Below are 20492 nucleotides of genomic sequence, written 5' to 3'. Positions count from 1 at the left end.
CACAAAAGCCTAACTTAGTATCTGACTCTGTAGTTGAGAAGTTTATCCCCAGTTTCACGAGTCTTCAGCGGGGATATTAACACAATGTAAGAAAGCAGAAACTGAATTGCTGTCCTATAAAGCAGAACTACCATGAATTCTCACAGAGGACTCGCATCCCTGTCTACCTAGCCAGCCATTAGGAACATAGGCAGAACTGAGCTGTGAAGATCCTATGCCCTCCCTTTAGCTCAGCTCATTGTCATCCACATGGCAGCAAATGCCACTCTGTCTCTAGTTGCCTCTAATGAGGCTGTATTAGCATCCACCACCAGAAGGCATTTTAAATGTAATATCTTTATTTCTTTCCATGCCTTTAAGCCTGAGCGGTTGATGGCTGATTTGCATTATTTCTGTGTTTGTCGCAATGTCTCTACCTTTAGAGTCAGAAGGAACACTTACTTTCACACTAGAGTTTAGAGATCAGCTAAGCTTTGGCAGCTGACTTATAATGGGTGAGTGTTCGGGCAGAAGGGTCGGTGGCATTGATCCACTTGGGCATCCAATAATGGGTCAACCAATCAGCCCGGCCTGGGTAATGGCGTTCAAAGATCTGGCGGTAGTAATAGCCTTCTTTCGTTTTGGGAGTATTGAAGGGAAACTTCTGGGCAGCCGCTGCCATCATTGCATCATCAACCTATAAGATAAATTCAGAACATAACACATTTTTATTTGTATTCGCTCTGATACAGACCAGACTAAAGTTAAGGCATCCTATAAGTTAACAAGACCCTTTAAGTCACTCATTATTTAGTAAAATGCTGAAACAAGCCATAATAAACAGATGCAGTGACTTCTTAAAAATTCTCATGCATATTTCATATTTGGAGGCCCAGTGTTTAATTTATTTGTACCCAGGGTACCCAAACACATGCAAAAGGGTCAGTGATGATTACTAAGTGTCCCCTCTACTTCTTATCGATATGAGTTCATTTCCCTTAATTCTTATGTAATGCTTATAAAGCAGGTGCTCTTTGTCGGAATTGTGACTCTTACAGACACCACTATTCAAACTAAATACAAATCAGAGATCCCAGGTCTCTATTAAATGATATTGTTCCAGCAAATATCTTTGAAGACAGACCTGATGTTCCACATAGTCCTGTAAAATCTTGAACCAGGAGTTCTTGACTGAGGTGATCCCGTCACTGAAGGCTTCTTTTGGTCTCCAGAGAATCTCTTTGGGCAGCAGGTTGGAGTCCTCAAATGTCTCTCTCAGGAGGTGTTTTTCTATCCCATTCTGACATGAACACAAAGGGAAGGTCAGTGAAGTCACCAGTGAGGCCAGCGGCCTCGGGGGTTTTATGCGGAGCTGATTACCTACTTTTGGAATTCTCATTTCTGGTGGCAGAGACAGGTAATAGGAGGAAAACCGGTGATCCAGAAACGGGACTCTCAGTTCGAGACTTGGGGAAAACAGAAGACAATCAACCAGAAAGCTAGTCAGCAGTGGGCATGTGCATCCCAGCAACTGCACCAGACTGAGTAACGCAAATTACAGAGTCCTATTTCAGCCTCCTAATGGCCACTCTGCACAACTGGATACACACTGAAGTCTGTACTCAAAATTAAACCAGCATCTGGGGAGGGTCCTGTTTGGAGCTATTTCTTTCCTTCTGTGTCTATGAAAAATTAACTGTTTCTCTAAGGGCAGAAGAGTTAAGAATCATGAGTGGCCTCATCATGAAGCTATACGCAAATACAGAGTCCTCATGACTCTGGTCGGGGTAAGAAGACAGGTAATACTTGTGATTCCAGCCCATTCAACTAAATTATGATTCGGTAGAAGAAACTAAGATAGTGAATGACAGGTGTTTATTGTGCACAATAAGGGTCTTCTATTCTTCAACAAGCCCAGTTAAATGTGAAAACTCTAGCCAAGAAGAAATTTCGCCAAAGAAACTTATTTCTTGTATACAATCTCATCATACCGCATGCATCCTCCTCCCCTGACCCCTCATGGACACATCAAAGAGGCAGGGCAGGTGCTTAGGACTGGCTATGTTGCTCCTTACAACTTCCACTTCTGTCTAGAATGCTTAGAAATAGCAGCGGCAGCCTTCCCTCTAGGTCACATATGGTACATTATTTTTATGATTTATAATCATTACTGTTATGATTCAATGACACAAGACCTTCCTGACACATCCTCAGAAGATGATCTCTCCTCGCCCCAAAGATAGTATCCAGGCCCATAGCCCAGCTCTTTAGGGATAAGTTTAGCTAAAAGAAACAAAAAGCAACTGATCTCATTTTCAGTCCACCGACCCCCCCACTGCCCCCCACCTCCCTTCACTTTACAGCTGACTATAAAGTTACCCATGGGCAGCAGTAGTGCGGTCAGCACGGAGAACATCGAACAGGTAGAGTTCCTTGAGCAGCCGCTCACTTTCCTCCTCCGCCTTCTCGGGAGAAGGAGCCTATTTAGTAAAGAAAGAAAGAAAAAGGTGAGTGCCTTTGCTTTGGCACACAGGCAGCCTTTATCTTTCCCTTTTACATTTAAAACAAATTATGAGTCAGACGGAAAATATAACAAGGTAAAGGATAGGAGTAGATGACTTTAGAGGCCAGCAATGTTTTATAAGACCGACCCATCCACCCTCCAAAAGTGCTTAGGGTGGCAACAAATAAGATGGATGCCTAGGGCAACAGTGATAATTCCATAGGAGTTTTAAAAAAACAAACAAAAGCAGCCAGGCCTGGTGGTGCATGCCATTAATCCCCCAGCACTTGAGAAGCAGAGGCTGATGGATCTCAGTGAGTTTGAGGATAGCCAGAGCTACATAGTGAACACCTGTTTCGGGGGTGGGGGTGGCAGCGGGGGCGGGGTGGGGGGTGGCAACATAAATAAATAAATAAATACAGCAATTCTCATTTCTAATTTTAAGAATGAAAAGTTTCTGATACTATTGAGACTTCTTTCTCCTAAAAGAAAAAGACTCCATCAATTCAGATACACACACTCACACACTCACACACTCACACACAAATGGTACTCATCACAAAGCCAGTATAGAAACAGTCAAGTGACTCTGACTTTTCTGAACTCAGCCTGGACATCTTTTCTCTCCACAGTGCTCACCTTGTGGAAATATATGTAGCCCTGCGTAAGTTCATCTGACCCTTCTCCCGAGAAGATGACCACGCTGTCTGTGTTCTTCCGAATATACTTGGAAATCAAATACATACCTTAAATGGAAGAGATATTAGCATTGATGTCAGTGTGTCTTCTAGAAAGCCTTTCCTTCGCTTTCAGGAAAAACTGCAGGCTGGAGTGTCTTGTTGGACTGTGAGTTAATTTAAGCAGCTTCCAAAATGATCCCATAAATACTTAGAAGCCATCTACATGCAGTCAATCCAACTTAGGCAATAAAATAGCCTAGAAACCACTGTAATATTTTATAAACAGGCTCCAAAATTATGTTCTTAGAGCAAGACTTCCTACCTCAAACTTTTGCTAAACTGAACCACTCAAATCCCTAAATGCAATGGCTTCACAGCAACATTACTACAGAAAAGTAAGGGCTTCGCCGGGTGGTGGTGGCGCACGCCTTTAATCCCAGCACTCGGGAGGCAGAGGCAGGTGGATCTCTGTGAGTTCGAGGCCAGCCTGGGCTACCAAGTGAGTTCCAGGAAAGGCGCAAAGCTACACAGAGAAACTCTGTCTCGAAAAAAACCAAAAAAAAAAGTAAGGGCTTAGGCAGTGCAACGCGTTGGATCCCAAGGACTCACGTTGGCGGTGTGGTCCACGTGAACTGAGAAGTGGTGTGTAAAGCCTGCTTGGGGTTACTTGGCTACTCAAGAATCTTACCTTAGAAGGCATTAAGACAATTCCCAGAGGAAATCAAACCAGTTCTCCTGAGTCAATTGTTTAAAAGAGAACCCTCTCTATTCTTTGGTCTCTCATCTCATTACAAAATATCTCCCTCATGGGTGGCTCCTTGATGCCACGCCACCCAAGTGCCATGCTGCTGGCCTTTCAGCCTACAAAATTTTGAGTTAAAAAAACAAAAAAACTCATTCGCCTGGGATTATCCATTATAGTGACAGAAAAATGGACTGACTAATGGAAATCACTTAGTTTTAATTATTTTATTCTTTTCCATTATCAGTTCTCACTTCCAAATTCCACATTTGATTAAGGCTCTGTATGGTACTGCAACATGTTTTTGCTTGGCACCCATTCCACATCTCTCTTAATCTCATTTTTATCCTTCTTAGTATAAAAATGCCTCCAAACCATGAAAATTCAATCACAGACATGTTACAAATGTGCTTATTTAACTATGTTTCATAAGGCCAAATCATTGTAATACTCAAGGTAGCTTATTGTACTCCAAAGTGAGTTTTAAAAGAGGCCTACTCAGCTAGTGGCATTTTAAGGGCTCAACAATATTGAGTCTATTTGATTTGGTCTACTTCTAATCTCAGAATGTGTTCACCAGCTAAAACTAGTATCAGTTACATGACAATAATAACTAGTAATTGGTAAGCTGTGTGACAGAGTATTTACAATACATCTACATGAGAACTCCTTAAGGAAAATGTATTATAGTATATAGATCTATTTCTCCATTTTATAAAGAACAGTGTTCCCAGATGGGAGATGGTGGCACACACTTTTAATTCCAGCATTCAGGAGGCAAAAGCAGGTGGACCTTGTAAGTTTGAGGCTAACTTGGCCTACAGAGTAAGTGCCAGGACAGCCAAGGCTACACAGAGATACTGTCTTGAAAAAAAAATCAAAACAACAACAACAACAACAAAAAAAAAAAACAGTCCTCCCTCAGATTTCACTTGGGGATTGGTTCTTGGACCTCCCTTCAGTTACCCAAATCTTCAGATACCTCAACTTCTTATAAAATGATAATGTTTGCACATAACCTATACACATATACAGGCATATCTCATTTTAGTGTTTGGCTTTTATGGTAGTTTGCATGGAATTGGCTCCCATAAGCTCATAGGGAGTGGCACTATTAGGAAGTGTGGCCTTGCTGAAGTAGGTGTGGACTTATTGGAGGAAGTGTGTCACTGTAGGAGTGGGCTGTGAGGTCTCCTTTGCTCAAGCTTCTCACCTCAATGTGACCCAGACCACTTCCTGTTGTCTGTGAGTCAAGATACAGGACTCTCAGCTCCTTCTCCAGCACCATGTCCGCCTGTACACCAACATGTTGCACCATGACAATAATGAACTAAACTTCTGAAGATGGAAGCCACCCCTTAAATGTTTTTCCTTTATAAGCATTGGCGTGGTCATGGTGTCTCTTCACAACAATAGAAACCCTAACTAAGATAGCTTTATGCCTCAGAGGAAGTCCATTTTTTACAAATTTAAAAGACTAGCAATCCTGCAAAGAGCAAATACACTGCATCATTTTCCCACAGTTGAGACAGCAACAGCAATAGGGTAGGCCTAAGTCAAGGCACTCAGTAGGCCGCAGCACACTGTAGCCACAGTCTTTATATGCATTAGGAAACAAAAACTCACTGCACTGAGGCACTTGCATTATTGCTGAAGTCTGAACCTGAAACATCTGTGAACTGTTCTTGTACCTTAAATCACTTCTAGATTGCATACAGTACCCGATGCAGTATAAATGCTATATAAACAGTTGCTACACTGCATTGCTTAGAATAATGCCAGTAGCAGAGTCTGCACACATTCAGTAATATACAATATTGCTCTCAGTGTTTTCAAACTTTGGTTGGTGAAACTAAAGGATAATGTTAAGTATTGTGGCCCAACTATACCATCCAAGATACTCCGTAAAGAGAAAATGGGAGAAAAGGGAGCCAAAATATGGATCCACGCTATAGTGATGCCATAAATGCCAAGGGTGCAGCAGCCCTCCTGCTCAGTCTCTTGGGTGCTGAACCATCATACTGGTATGATGGAATAATTTTGAGGTAACCATAAATAACTCCTATCATGTGTGGGAGACAGAATGTAGCACGTAGTATGTACTTAGTAAACGTGAGCTGTTATTTATTTTTACGAAGCATTCTTGAAGACTGTAGGCAGAGCTGACTTGTAAATTCAGCATTCCAAAGATCTGGTTATATTCATTAAAAGGATTTCCTCCAGTTGAAAAAAAAAATTAGGACATTCTTAAATTGTCTTGAGAATCTAATATTAATAGCTATATAGGAAATTTGCTTGGATTCATATTTAGACAATCTTTCTTTTTGGTTTTTTGAGACAGGGTTTCTCTGTGTAGCTTTGCGCCTTTCCTGGAGCTCACTTGGTAGCCCAGGCTGGCCTCGAACTCACAGAGATCCGCCTGGCTCTGCCTCCCGAGTGCTGGGATTAAAGGCGTGCGCCACCACCGCCCGGCTAGACAATCTTTCTTAAACTGAAATCATCTTGAACCTTCTCCTTTTTCAGTATTAAAACTTTTCACTGCAAAATCCCTTACCTACAGATGCTCGAACTGTCGTAATGTCATAAGTTTCCAAGGCAAATATGACTTCATCCAGGGCCTGAATGCCTTCTTCAGAATTAAAAAGGACTTCATGATGCTCACTTCCAATATAATTTGCCACCTGATTATAAAGACAAATCCATATGCTTGTTAAAGAAATACTTTTGAAAGTGAAGCAGGTCAGTTCTTCTCAAGGAATCCTGACTTAACACGGTGAAAAGAAATAAAGCGAAAGGTTGACGTTTCTCCAGAACGCCATGGCAAGATGCAATGCAGGCCACCACGTGCTAGCTGAGCCTTGCCGCGTGCCCCTGCCTGGCCCCCATCCCCACTCAAGCACAGGAAGTAAACCTACCAGCTCTTTCCAAATCAAAGCTGTAACCTGACAGTCCAGGTTCCCAATCACTGCACCCCTCGCCTCTACTTTACCTAACCTATCTCATTTCTCTCTAGTCCAACATGGGCCCCTTTTGAACACACTTTTTTTGCTGAGCTGAAAGGCCTAATTTTACATCCAGCATGTTGGTCCTACGCAAACAGTCATCTACTTTCTTTGTCTGTCTTCCAGCATAAGCCTATTTGTTGGGATTATTTCTCAGCCAATCTAGGTCTTTCCAGAGTAAGAACCTGATCTGCACACTGAGTTGTGTGTACAAGTTCCGCTCTGCCTACAGTTCTGAAAGTAATGCTTTATAGAAAATAAAATTATAGCTCCCATTTACCCCAGTGCTTACTACACACCAGGTTCTACATCACACACTTCCTAAGAATACATACTTTTACTTTAAAACTACCCCACTATAAGCTGTGTGTGGTGGCTCATGCCTGTAATCCCACAAGGCGGGGAAATTCTACTTGGGAGGGAGGCTGAAGCCAGATGATTGCTATGAGCTGACAGACAGCCTAGATCATATAGTGAGTTCCAGCCCTGACTGAACTAAATGTAAGATCCTGTCTCAAACTCACTCTCTCTCTCTCTCTCTCTCTCTCTCTCTCTCACACACACACACACACACACACACACATTATTGTAAATCACGTTATTGTAAATACTGCTGTAAAAAGGGAGACTCGCACAGTGGAATCAGAACTCGGAACCATCAAGCCGACTTCAAAGCCTGCAGTGTTAGCACTGACCACACCTTCACTTTCAGAAGAAGACTAACCACTGAGAATTTGGGACACTGTGGATAAAAAAACTCTGAGAGCTGGGCAGTGGTGGCACACGGTGGATCTCTGAGTTCGAGGCCAGCCTGGTCTACAGAGCGAGTTCCAGGACAGCCAGGGCTGCACAGAGAAGCCCTGTCTCACAAACCCAAAACTACCCAGTGGATAAGAGTCTAGTACTTCTGTTCTATTTAAAATAATGACCAGGGTCAGCAGCAGAAACAGAAACAACACTATTGTCTCAGGAAGATTTTCGCCCAGGAGGTGTGAGTCTCGTCACAACTCATTCTTCAGCCTCAGCTCACCAGAACCACAACCACAGATGCTTATTTCCAAGTATCATAAAACCTTCCCTCTGAAACATCACACGCCAGGCCCCCATCATGTGCACAGCTGTTAGTTTTCTTCCAAGTTTCCACCTTAGCACATTAAACTCTGGACACTCCAAAGCTCCAAATGCCTTCCATAATCCTCCCCAAAACAGGGTCAGGTCCATCACTACAAATGTCTACACTAGATTCTTCTCTATGGTTATGATAAAGACCATGAACAAAAACAACCCGGGGAGGAAAGACTTTATTTCCTTCACATACTCTGAGTCACAGTCCATCACCAAGGCAGGACCTCAAGGTCAGAACTAAAGGTAGAAATCTGGAGCCAGGAGGAGCGCACAGCGCTCTTCCATGGTCTCTGCTTCAGTTCCTGCCTACAGGTTTCTGCCTCCAGTCCCTACCTTGGAGTCCCTCAACAGACTGTGCCTAGGAGTATGTAAACCAAATAAGCCCTTTCCTCCCCAAGTTGCCTTTATCACAGTAACAGCAGGCAAACTAGGCCAACTCCAACTTGATTTTGAGTCTAATATAACAGGACTAAGTTCTAAACACACAATGGGCGGGTTACAAGGTACCTTCCTAGCAGCCAGGAGATCGGGGCTGTCTTCCATGCCAATCGCAAATGTCTGCAGAGGATACTGCACTTGCGCCTCCTTGAGTTGCTTCAGCAGGGAGGCGGCAACCAGGCTGGAGTCCAGGCCCCCTGTGTCGCAAGAATAAGCTCCATAAGAACATGCCTCCATAAGACAGGGCAAAGGCAGTTACACACCTGCTAAACGTCTGGCTGGGAGTTTGACTCTTAAGATCTCCAAGTTTTATAAACTGAAATCACCTTGATTAAGTGAAGAATAACACATACATTTTACTGGCCCCTACAATGGTTAACTATCTAAAGTGGCTTAAAAAATCAGTACACAGGATTATGAGGAATGTGTACCAACCAGCTCTAACACTAACAAATACAGCCGATAAACACATCTATAATAAAGCGAGGGCCAGCTACAAATCATTTCATTTAAATACCAGCAAGACAGAACGTTTCTTTAAATGGACTCCACCTGATAAAAGGCAACCAATCCTCCGGTCCGTCATCAAGCGTTTCCTGACAGCATTGTCAAAAAGGATACGCAGATTGCACTTCACCGTTTCTAACTCGAAGCCTGTCAACACAGAAAGTAAATGAAACAGCCCCAGAGAAGCTCAGGCTGAGCTAGCTGAGGTGAGGTATGCAGGCCCCTATACCACCATGATGGCCATCACCCAAGGAGCTCCCACCACCTCCAAATCAAAGAGGACACATCTGAGAATCAAAATCATTCAAACGGTGCAAATGGATCGTGTGCGTTCAGGGCACGGGCATCACTCACCTGGGAAGAGTTTCTCCACGCTGTCATAGAAGGCGTGCAGCGGTTCATCCCTACAGTGATGGTATTTCACCATCTCCACGGATGCAACTTTGCCATTTGGTTTTAAATCCAAAACTTCGTAGTGTCCAGGAAGAAAGGGCTCCACTTTTAAGAAGGGGGTTGTGGAGTGCTTCAACGAAACGAGCCCTACAGATGCAAAACGGTAACGTGTGCAGCTGAGTGCCTCTCCGCAGCCTTTATGGTGGGCTAATATCCTCGAATTCCTATCTCCCCCTTTAAATACACGTACATGTCCACGATACAAGCCAAAGAGTGGGAGAGGAAGTAACGGAAACCCTCCTCTGCTTACTGGAGAGGTCAGGGTGGCTCGGAGACAGAACACCAACTTCATGGACTTGGAGCTATTTGATGCAATGGGAAAATGACTCGATCCACTTCAAGAAAATTTCTGAATGTAGTGTGAGATAAAGATGCCAGACTTCACTTTTTAACCTGTTTGTCCAGTTGTTACAGTCACATTTTCTGAGAAGGTCCTCTCCCACACTGAATGACCCTGCGACCTTTAAGTTTTCAGCATCTACCTCCTTCCCCTAGATGACATTTCTGATCAAGGGAACCCACTGTTTAGATGCCCATAAAATGTTCGAGGAATAAAACATTTTAAAGGGAAAGTCTACTTTCTACCAGAAAGCAAACGTGAAGAGATACAGACCAGAGAAAATAGAGAAATCAAAATGTTAATGTCATGATATCTTGCTAAGCATTTCTGTCATCACTGAGGCATTTTTTTGTAAAGACCCATGGTTCCCATGCCTTTAACAAGCAAAATGACCCACCATCAGGTACTCAGAAGCTGGCACCTCTCCCTTATAGCTGCCATATGTGTGTGAGAAAGCCATATGACTTAAGCTTCTTCAGGCAGTTCTTACAGGCAGTAGCTACCCTGACACCATGATCAGACACAAAAGCCAATGTTTTGCTGTAAACAGTTAACACCCATCTACACAGAGACTTGTTATAATTTACTATGAGTTTCTGAACCCAGTCCCCGTACACAGAATTTAGAGGCCAACGAAAGCCGGTGTTCTCACTAGCTGGCAGGGCTCAAATGCTGCCCACGCCTGGAGAGGATTCAGGCCACTGATGGGCCTTAAGCAGAGAACTACAATGAGATGCTTTAAAAGGCTGATAAAGGATGCAGCACTCCAGGTGAGATCATTCAATTGGTGTGGTGGTTTAAAAGAGAATGGCCCCTATAGGCTCATGTTTGAATACTTGGTCCCCGGTGGATAGGACTGTTGGGGAAGCATAAGAGGTATGGTCCTGTTAGAGGTATGTCATTAGAGGTAGACTTTGAGGTTACAAAAGCCCACATCATTCCCAGTTAGCTCTCTCTGCCTCGTGCTTATGGGTCAAGATGTGAGCCCTCAGCCACTGCCTGCCTGCCTGCCTGCTGCCCTATCATGATGTCATAGACTCTAACTCTCTGAATCTATGAGCCCCCAAATGAACTCTTGCCTTGGTCATGGCATCTTATCATAGTAATAGAAAGGTAACTACGACAGTCTGGAAAAGAACAGAGTTAAGGATGCAGAAAACATCCGAACTTCAGAGAGTAAACCATTGGTGAGATTACAGTTCCCTATCAAGGGTCCATTAGGTCTAAGAGTCCAAAGGATAGCCAGCAGAAGCTTTGTGTTGCCCTTGCCAGGTCTCCCCAACGGGACTCTAGGTAACTGATGCACAATGCCCTATACTGCTTGTTGATAGACCAAGCAAAGCATCGACTAATACCAAAACTGTAGTTAGTGTGCTAAGGCTCCTTTAACAGACCAAGATTCTCGTTTCAAGCAATGTTAAATCTGATAACTAAGTGGCAAAGGATTCAAGAAATGGCAAAGATACATTACAGAAAACCTGCTATCTGATTGAGACAAAAGATGATTACCAAATTTGCTGCCAGAAAATGCTACGTGTGTTCGAAAGGTATCTGGTGCTGTGAAAAAAAATACCCAAGATAAAATATTTTAAAGGAAATAGTTATTTTAGCTTAAGCATTTGGGTCACAATGACCAAGACCATGGTCACTTGGCTCTATCTGTAAACCATGGCAGAACTACTCGGCATGCACAAGAAACTTGCTCACCTCCTGGTGGCCAGGAGAGTCAGGGGCTGCAGAAATACCTGGTCAATAAAGTACTTGCCAAGCTAGTATGAAGACCTGTGTTCAGATCCTCGGTACCCACACAAAGCCTGGTGGCAGTATTCTGCATCTCTAACTCCAGCACAGGGAGGGCAGGGCAGGGCAGACGGCTGGAGTCCTGGAGTCCAGAGACTAGTCAATCTGGCTAAATCAGTGACATCAGTGAGCTCTAAGGCCAGCCAAAGACTCTGCCTCAAAAATTAAGATGGAGCCAGGCATGTGTGTGCCTTTAATCCTAGTACTCAGGGGGCAGAGGCAGGTGGATCTGTGAGTTCTAGGCTATCCTGGTCTGCATCGTGAGTTCCAGGACAGTCAGGGTTACATAGTGAGACAAAACAAACAAACAAAAACCAAACATTAAGGTGAAGCGATAGAAGAAGACACCCAGTGTGAGTCTCTGGCCTCTACATGTGGACATGCATGCATGAGTACACATATACACAAAGAAAAAGCAGGAGAGAAGTGTCTAGGATTTCAAATCCATCTACTACTAGTCATTTTATTGACATCTATAGGATTTTCAATATGATCCGGGAAAAAATGGAAACCCAGAATAGTAAAACTCCATTATTACCTTTAGCTTCTGAACACACAGCCAGAAATCCATCTTCGGTCATGGCTTTAAACAAGGGCCTGACTCCGTAGGTATCTCTGCCCAGAAACACTTTTTTGTTGGCGGTGTCCAGGAGGATAAACGCGAACACCCCATCCAACATACAAATGGTTTGCTCAATACCTCCTTTGTCATAGAGATGCAGGATAACCTCACCATCCACATTGGTCTGATAGTCAAATTCAAAACGTTGTTGTAGCTTAAGGAAACAGAGCACACAAACTGTTAGTATCCTCTGTATCTACTAATAATCCTGATTCAGTATTCCTGTGTTCTACAATCAGTTCATGTGCTTGGATGGATGAAAACAAAAACAACAACATGGCATTATCAAACTCTACCTTGTCTCAACTCAAAATTCTGTAAATTCTTCACCACAAAGGCTGAACCCAAAATGATAAAGATTGCCTTCTGATAAACCATGGGAAGACACCAGAGCAGTGACACATGAAGGGTCCAAGTGTGTTATTCACCATGGTTCACACTATGTGGTTAAACATGCACATTTCCATATGCAGCCATCCTTTGTTTCCAGGACCCCAGCCGCCAAACAATAATCTGAAGGTGATTTAGTGCCTTTTATAAAATGGAGTACTATTTACATATAATCTACACACATTCTCTTGTATACTTACATCACTTCTAGATTTAGAATACTTAATACAACATGCTTTAGGTGTAATTGTTATGCAATATTATGCATGATGTAAAAACATGGACATGTTCAGTATAGACACAGTTTTCTTCCAAACATTTTCCATGAATCTGTGCTCCGATCTTTGAAGGTAGAATACAAGCAGACGTATGGATAAGGACTAGAACAGTTTGTTGGAATGTCCTTATCCATGACACAGTCAGCAACTGTCAGCTTTCGGTTTGAGACACAGAATCAGCTGAGGTTCTCCTAGCTCATCCTCAAAGACCTACCTTGAAAATGCAAAGGAAAAGAACAAAACTGGTCGCCACCCCTTGCTGCCAAACAAATGATTCCTTCACAATGATGCAGTCCAAACTCAAGCTGCTGGTCCCCAGGAGTGAACATCATCCAGACCTTCCTGGGCAGTGGTGACATTAAAGCTACTTCTCAGGGACAGACACAATGACCATAGGCTTTATCACCAGTTCATATGCCCCGCAGGAACAGCAATGAGCCGTCACTGACTGTCACCTCCAGCAAAGTGAAAAGGCTTGAGTTGTGCCCCAATCCTGAGACTTTCTACCACAGGAGCATACCACCAATGCTACCACAAAGCCCTCACATCCCCGCTTCAGACTTGCACTTTGTTTTTCACAAGGATTCACAGTTCCCACAGAAATTGAAATGCACATTACGACCTGTAAATATGTCTCAGGTTTCTCCATCCCCAACATGTGGTTCTTTGTGTAAAGCCTGCACAACTGTCAAAACATGGGCTTTGGCTGCCTCTACAACGCTACCATCTGGTCACTCTTCCCAAGTAAGGGACTACCAGGGTAATCCTAGCTCAAGGAGGTGGGTTTGAAAACCTACCCCCTGGGTGGAAAGACCCTACATCATTTGAAAATAATTACCATCACTTCCACTCTCTTTTCCAAAAGTAATTTATTCAAAAGGGAGGTGTCCCTTGATGAACAATTCCCAAGTACTAATTCTAACTCCTGAAATGATGCTCCTATACTGCACCTGCATCCTGCCACCTTCCTAGAGTCCCACTGGCATGTGACGTGTTGTAGCCCTCTCCCCACCTCTCCTAGACCAGCAGATCCTATTTCCTGTTATCATCAAAGCAGGGGGTGGAGACGGAACTTGGATGCTGTATTTCTGAAAATACATAAGATTAAATCTGCTCGTACTCTTAGACAAGTTTCTGGCTGTCTCATTGGCGTATAAGTTTAGATGTTCGGTAGAAACAGCAGAAAGTCTTTGCAAGTATACCATATAACGTTACCTAATTTTATTAGCACCATGCTCTTACCAACTGAGCTAACCGGCCATAACGTTACCTAATTTTAAAAGGACATGTTTTTAAGATATTAACTTTTAACTGCTTAACAAAATTAACAAGCAGCAACACTGTCAAAATAAGCCAGGGTATTTCCTAACCTAAAACAAATCAAGACTTCTCCTAACCTCACCTCAGGGAGATGCAGGGCAATACTGGCGGAGTGCAACCGAGTATTCTCACGTCCTAGTCTGACTGAATGACACCCGAATCCCGCCCACCTCACTGCTTTCCTCTACGCTTAGCTTTGCTCTTTACCATTTCATCTCCAAGTATTTAGTTTGTATACAGAGGGCTTTAATAAAGGTATATTTACTAAGTGGATAAAGGCTCAGCTAAGAACTCTACTTTGAAAGTATTCCTACAAGCAAGCAAATGGACAAATAAAAACTATTGTTCAGAAATGAGATTAGCCAACAGGCAGCTAGGAAAGCCTACCAGTGAAGGATAGGCACAGAGATTTCAAATTTTTCCAAGAAACATCATAACCAAATGCCTAAAACCTTGACAAAAATCTGCCCTAAAACAAAAAGATATGTGCACGCATGCGGATGTACACACACACACCCAAAAAGCAAAGCAAAACAAAAAATAAACATTGCTAAATGTATTCTAGAGGCACTTGGGGAACTTAAACGTGAATTGGATGTTAGATGTTACAGAGTCTTAAGTTTGCTGTTGATGTTAGCTAGGAGAATGTCCTAATCCTTAAGAGAGAAATGGTTATATAGTTTAGAGAAAAAAAACATTATGATGTACCATACTAGAATAATTCGCCCTAAAAAGAATGGGCAGGTCTGGAGAGAGGTAAAATAAATACAGTCAGATATTAATAATTATCAATTTTCCTACACATTGCTCTGAGGCAATTAAAGGTTGAGGAAGGGATTAATGAGCTTGCAAATATAGCAAGGGATTATATTCATGCAAGCTCTTAAGTTACAGATTTAATTTTTTTCCTTAAGAAAACTAGTCAAATAATCCTGATTAGGGGGTTCTTATCTGATGTCGGGCTTCCAGAATCAACATTTCCATCCCCTCACCCACTTCTGTTCTAAGGCAGCAGAGTAGAAAGTTGTTCCAACTTTAATAGTGCCAAGTCTTACTTAACATACTTCACTGCCTCCAGCCACCTTTCTATCGTTTGGCTCCTACTAAGTGTGGAAATGCAATCAGTTTCTCAGTGGCCGTATTATATAATCATCTCCCAACTCTTCAAGTTTATCCCTCCTTTAAGTCCTCAATTGCTGCTCCCCTTGGAATGATACGCCCCCTCTGGCAGTGTAAGACTGACTGTCCTGCCTCCCAGCCCCACCTTTCACCTCCTCACTCCTATCCCAGACTGCTTCCCACTCCAGGGCCTGTACACATACTGTCCCCCTCCATGGGAACACTCTTCCCAGCCTTGCCTGGTGTTCTCTGTCTATTAGGTCTCCCTTTACGTCTCCTTTGCTCAGGACACGGTCCTGGTTCAAGTTTCCTGCAAACAGCTCTCCCATACGCATCACTTCTACATCTGCTCTTCCAGAAAGTTCACTGTAAACAGTGACCTTGTCTCCTAAGAGAACAAGCCCCATTGCAGGAAAGACCTAACCATCTTCTTCACTGCTGGAGCTCTGTCACCTAACACAGAACACAACACAGCCCCAATAAATATTAAAACTTGTAATGGAAAAAAAAATTGAGCTGGCATCCCCATTTTTGTCCCGTTTTTAAAATCCAAGTCATTTTACCTCTCTGTAACAGTGACCTACATGACCAGAGCACATGAGGTAAGGACACAGAAAAAGGTTAACAAAGCAAAAACCATGACACAGAATATGAACATCCTAACCGCCACATCTGAGGTTTAATTATAGACAGCCACCCCCAGCTCCGTCCCGCTTACCGCCTTGTGGTTGTAGATTTCACCATTGTAACAGAGCCACAGATAAGGGTATTTCCTCACTCTTATTGGCTGCATTCCAAACAGGGGGTCAACCACAGCCAACCGGTGAAATCCAAAGCAGCAGTTGGTGTATCCATTGACATTCTCAAAGCGAAAGGCATCCGGTCCCCTGTGCGCAATCTTCATAGCACTCAGACACTGCACGGAAAGGCAGTCATCGCTGCCGAAGAGGGCCCAGATGCCACACATGCTGCAGGAGAGCTGCAGGCACTCTGTGGACAAAAGGGCTCACAGTCAGGAACCGACTCTTGATTGCAGAGACTTACACAAGTCTGCAAAAGCTGGACACAAACCATCTTTATCTACAGCAATTTTCCATCAGGTTGGCAGACAGATGAGGATGACTTAATTTGCTTAAAAATATTAAAAAAAAAGTACAGATGACCTTTATGTTCAACCAGATATATAAGCTTAGCACCCAGCTGAAGTCCACATCTCCCCCACCTTAGGATTTGGTTGGGAGTTATACCCAACAACTTCCAGGTCACATTTGTGTCTCTGCAGCCCAGGATTGCTCCCAAGGTCAATGGCAGGCTTGGCTGGCTCCAAGCTAGGTAGGTAGGGATCCCAACCTCAGCATTCTCCAGTTGAGAGTCTCAAAAAACCCCAAGATGTCGGAGGTTCTCCATGTTAGTACAGCCTCTATAATTAATACCCTTGCTTTATCTGTACTTTCTGCAGGTCAAATATAAAGGGAATAAGTGACAGCTTATAAGCACTATTATGTAGTATTAATACATCTCCTTAAGCATGTCATGACTTCTAGCTTAACATCTAAGTGATTTCTCTAAATGTGATGAAGAACAATATCTGTGATATCTGACACCTCAACAAGTATTCTGAGTTGACTGAGGATATAAAATATTTGCTATGGTGAGGTGTTGTAGGACATCATCCTACATCATCCTAGCACTAGGGGGGAGGAGTGTAGAAGCAGTGTGGTTCAGGAGTTCAAGGCCATCTTGTGCTACATGAGATCTTGTCTCAACAACAGAAAAGTTCAGTATCAAAATGTCCTCCATGATGAAAATATCCTTGAATATTTTTCTCAGAGTTGCATGGTTAGTGAATAGTTGTAATCCACAGAGATGAAGCAATATTGGGGAAGGGCAACTCAGATCCCTGTAGGCCAGGAAGCAAGTAATGCCTGCAAATGTATCGTTTGAATACTGCCAGCTCAACATAGTTTAAATAGTTTAATAAAGAATCTCCAACTAGCAAATAATACTGTATCTCTTTAAAATGCACATCCACAACAAACAGCAGCATAATCTGGAACAAATACCCTAAAAATACACCTGCTGACATCAGCCACTCTGAATAATCCGTCAAAACATTCCATTTGTATCAAAGCTTTGATGCACTTTGAGCAAAACCAGATAAAAAATGGCATCAAGCAAAGCAACTTGAAGACAGAGTCAAGTGGTGTGCAGTCCCCTCCACAAAGCTGTCCAAGTAGTCTACCATGGGATTGGTTTGTACATTCAGTAGGAAAATGCAGAGATTTAGGAGTGGCTGTTAATACAGTGTTTGACTCAATGCCAATGAAAAGTGGGTTAGTCACACAGCTTTAACCAAGATGTCTCCATCAAATCCCTCCTCTCAGAGCTCAGGGAAACCAGAGGAAGAGGAGACAGAGGGGACAGAGAACAAGAGCCTCTAAAACAACTGAGCAAAGTTCAGATTAACTCACAGAGACGGTACAGCAAGCATAGGGAATACACAGGTCTGCACAAGGTCCTCTGCATATGTACTATAGCTTCCAGTTTAGTACAGTTATGAGACTCCTGAATGTGTACACCAGTGGGTCTCTGACTCATGTACCTTCTCTTGGAGCACTTTTATTTTTCTGTTGGCTTGTGTTGTCCAATTTCAATATGATGGTTTTCGTTTTTATCTTATTATACTTTATTTTATTATGTTTTGTTATCTCTTAGAAGCCAGTTCTTTCCTAATGAGACACAGGAAGAGAGTGGGTCCAGATGGGAGAGGAGGCATGGAGGAACTGGGAGGAGCAGAGGGAGGGAAACTGAATTCCAATCATATTGTATAAGAAAAGAATCTGTGTTTAATAAAGGGGGGAGGAAAAAGAAAAGTGAGCTTGCAATGAGCTTTCAAAATCAGTTGTGATCATCAGAAAAGCATTTACCTGGGTCTTAAGGCTCCTTAATGAATTGTCTGTTATGCAAAACATATGCCATCCACTTGTAAGTGGAAAGAAAAGTTTAAAATACTTTCCCTCAGCAGGAATAAGGAAATTCAAACTCTTTTGTGTTCTGGGCAGGGAGAGGTCGTCTACCTGAGTGCCTCATTTTCCTCACTGCTGTCTGCTCCTGTGGTTTCCCACATTTCCTGGTTAACTTCTACAGCAGTGCTGTCCAGGGGGAATGTGAGCCGTATGTGTAATTCTAATAGACATTAACAAGGCAAAAGCAGGCACTGAAACACATTTTAAACGTCCCTTAACACCCCAAGCAAAATAATCAATCCAATATAATCAAAATTATATTTTACACTAATCTCCCTAAATCATTAAAACCAGGCTGGAGGGATAGTTCAGACGTTAAAGGCAAGGGTCACAACCTAGACATCAAGAGTTCGGTTTTCAAAATCATTCAAATCTGATGTATTTCACACTTAATAACGCATCTCAGTTCAGACTAGCCAGTGTTTCTAGAGGTCAGTGCTGGCAAATGCATGTGTCCTGTGGCTCCCCGGCTGGACAGCGCCACTTCAGTGCATCGAACAGAAATTCTATTCTGATGACCTACCTAAACTTCACTGGATCGCCTTATTTTAATATCTTAATATTTATCTCAATAATTAACCTGTGGACTTGTGCAAGTCTTACTTCTTATAATATTATAGTGCTGGCATCAATCAACGAAAAGAGTTAACTGTTAAGAACTGTAGGCCACGGGCCAAGAAAAATAAAGCCTGTCCTTGTATTTCAAAGTTACATTAATCTGAAGCCAGGCCTGTGAATAAGAAAAAGCATGCTAATTGTCTTTTTCTGCACTTGGCCGCCCGTCTCCTTAAACAGACCGCTCCTCCGCGGAACAGCCGGTCTCGCAAGTCTGGAGCTGGAGTGGAGGAGGGGCCGGGCAGCTAGGTGAGTGGGGGCTCGGGAAGCCGGATCCAGACAGTCAACCCCAGGGACCCTCACTCTAGAGCTCGGGCGAGCCTCCGTCCTGGGTGACAACCAGGCCCCTGCACTAGCCTGGGTCGCGCAACTGCTGCCGGTCTTGTTCAGGCTTCCAGCTGGTCCCAGGCAAGGCCCTCGGATTGCCGAAGTTCCCCAGGCTGAGACGTCATACGGTAAAAAATAATAACATTTACGGTGTCCCGACTAAGACCACAGTTGCCTCTCTATCTGGAGCGGCCCAGCCTCCAGGAGGCACTTCGCTCTGGGGTGAGCTATCCGCGCCCGCTCCGTCCCAGGTGCGCAACAATCGCCCGTGCCCGCCCCGCCCTGGCACCCGCTGCACCGCAGCCTCTGTCCCGTGCGGGCCCCGTGTGCTTAGCACCCGCGTGTCGGGGACCTGTGTGCCCGCGCGGACAGAGCATCCTCCGGCCTCCCGAGCGTGCAGAGCGCACCGCGCCGCGCACCGGGGTCCCGCTTACCTGTGCACTAGCGGCCAGTGCGGGAGGTGGGGGAGCGGAGGCGGCGCAGCCACAACAGGAGGGGCGGAGGACCGCTTCTCACCTTATAGCCACCCGGCTTCTGTAACGCGTGCGGGAAGTTTCATCATGTCGCCCGGACCCAACCCGTGCGCAGGGGTGTGGCCCGTAGTGCTGACGTGCGACGCCAGGCGGGGCTGAGGCCAAGGCGAAGAGGCACCCTGGGGCCTAGCGCTAGGAGATGCTCTGCCTGCTTCTGTTCTTTTAGGTGCTATGACCCTGTGTGCAGGATAACCTCAGAGGTCGGACCCAGTGAGTCACTGGTTACCTCAGGTTACCTACCTGACCTACTCTAATGGCAATTAGAAATCTCCGGACTTAGGATGTTTTAGGGAATTCATCATCAGTTGAGTACAGTGCCCATCACTCTTAAATACTCCTTAACAGAGTGTCTGATGCATAGATGTGGATGCAAAAATACTTGATGAAATAACGAGACTGTAATGCAGACAGGAAGGACACACACACACACACACACACACACACACACACACTTTGATTAAATGTGTAAGGCGGATTCGTTATGCTCTGCTTACAGGCAGGGTGAAAATTTCCTTCCTCTGGATATACCGGGCTGACAAGCATGAAATGTGGTTTTGTCCTGGTTGTAGCCAGCTTTTGACCTTGCTTGTATTTATGACTTCCCTTTTTGGTTCCCCAGCTGAGTGAATACCACTGGGTGGATTCTAAACATAGATAATTCAATTTGACTCCTTGTTGTGTTTAATTTTTGAT

The 20492-nt window shown here is 43.8% G+C and overlaps 1 protein-coding gene across 2 annotated transcripts; it reads right to left on the bottom strand.

Annotated features, from left to right (window-relative positions):
- Positions 1–320: 320 nt before the first annotated feature.
- On the bottom strand, positions 321–19854 carry Asns (asparagine synthetase (glutamine-hydrolyzing)). Of its 2 annotated transcripts, none has more exons than XM_028869843.2 (12): positions 19783–19854; positions 16017–16288; positions 12108–12345; positions 9331–9516; positions 9022–9123; positions 8539–8666; positions 6459–6585; positions 3122–3228; positions 2359–2459; positions 1364–1445; positions 1124–1279; positions 321–676 (listed from the first exon to the last, which is right to left on the bottom strand). In XM_028869843.2, the coding sequence occupies exons 2-12, from the start codon at positions 16263–16265 to the stop codon at positions 467–469; spliced, it is 1686 nt and encodes a 561-aa protein (XP_028725676.1). In that variant the 5' UTR covers positions 16266–16288; positions 19783–19854; the 3' UTR covers positions 321–466. The 2 variants fall into 2 exon arrangements, with proteins under 2 accessions (XP_028725676.1, XP_028725675.1); XM_028869842.2 differs by having other exon boundaries at positions 19701–19843.
- Positions 19855–20492: the final 638 nt, after the last annotated feature.

Source organism: Peromyscus leucopus, chromosome 3 (assembly GCF_004664715.2).
Source record: "Peromyscus leucopus breed LL Stock chromosome 3, UCI_PerLeu_2.1, whole genome shotgun sequence".
Lineage (NCBI taxonomy): Eukaryota > Metazoa > Chordata > Mammalia > Rodentia > Cricetidae > Peromyscus > Peromyscus leucopus.
Note: the sequence above shows the minus strand (reverse complement) of the source record. Positions and strands in the feature narration are given on the sequence as shown.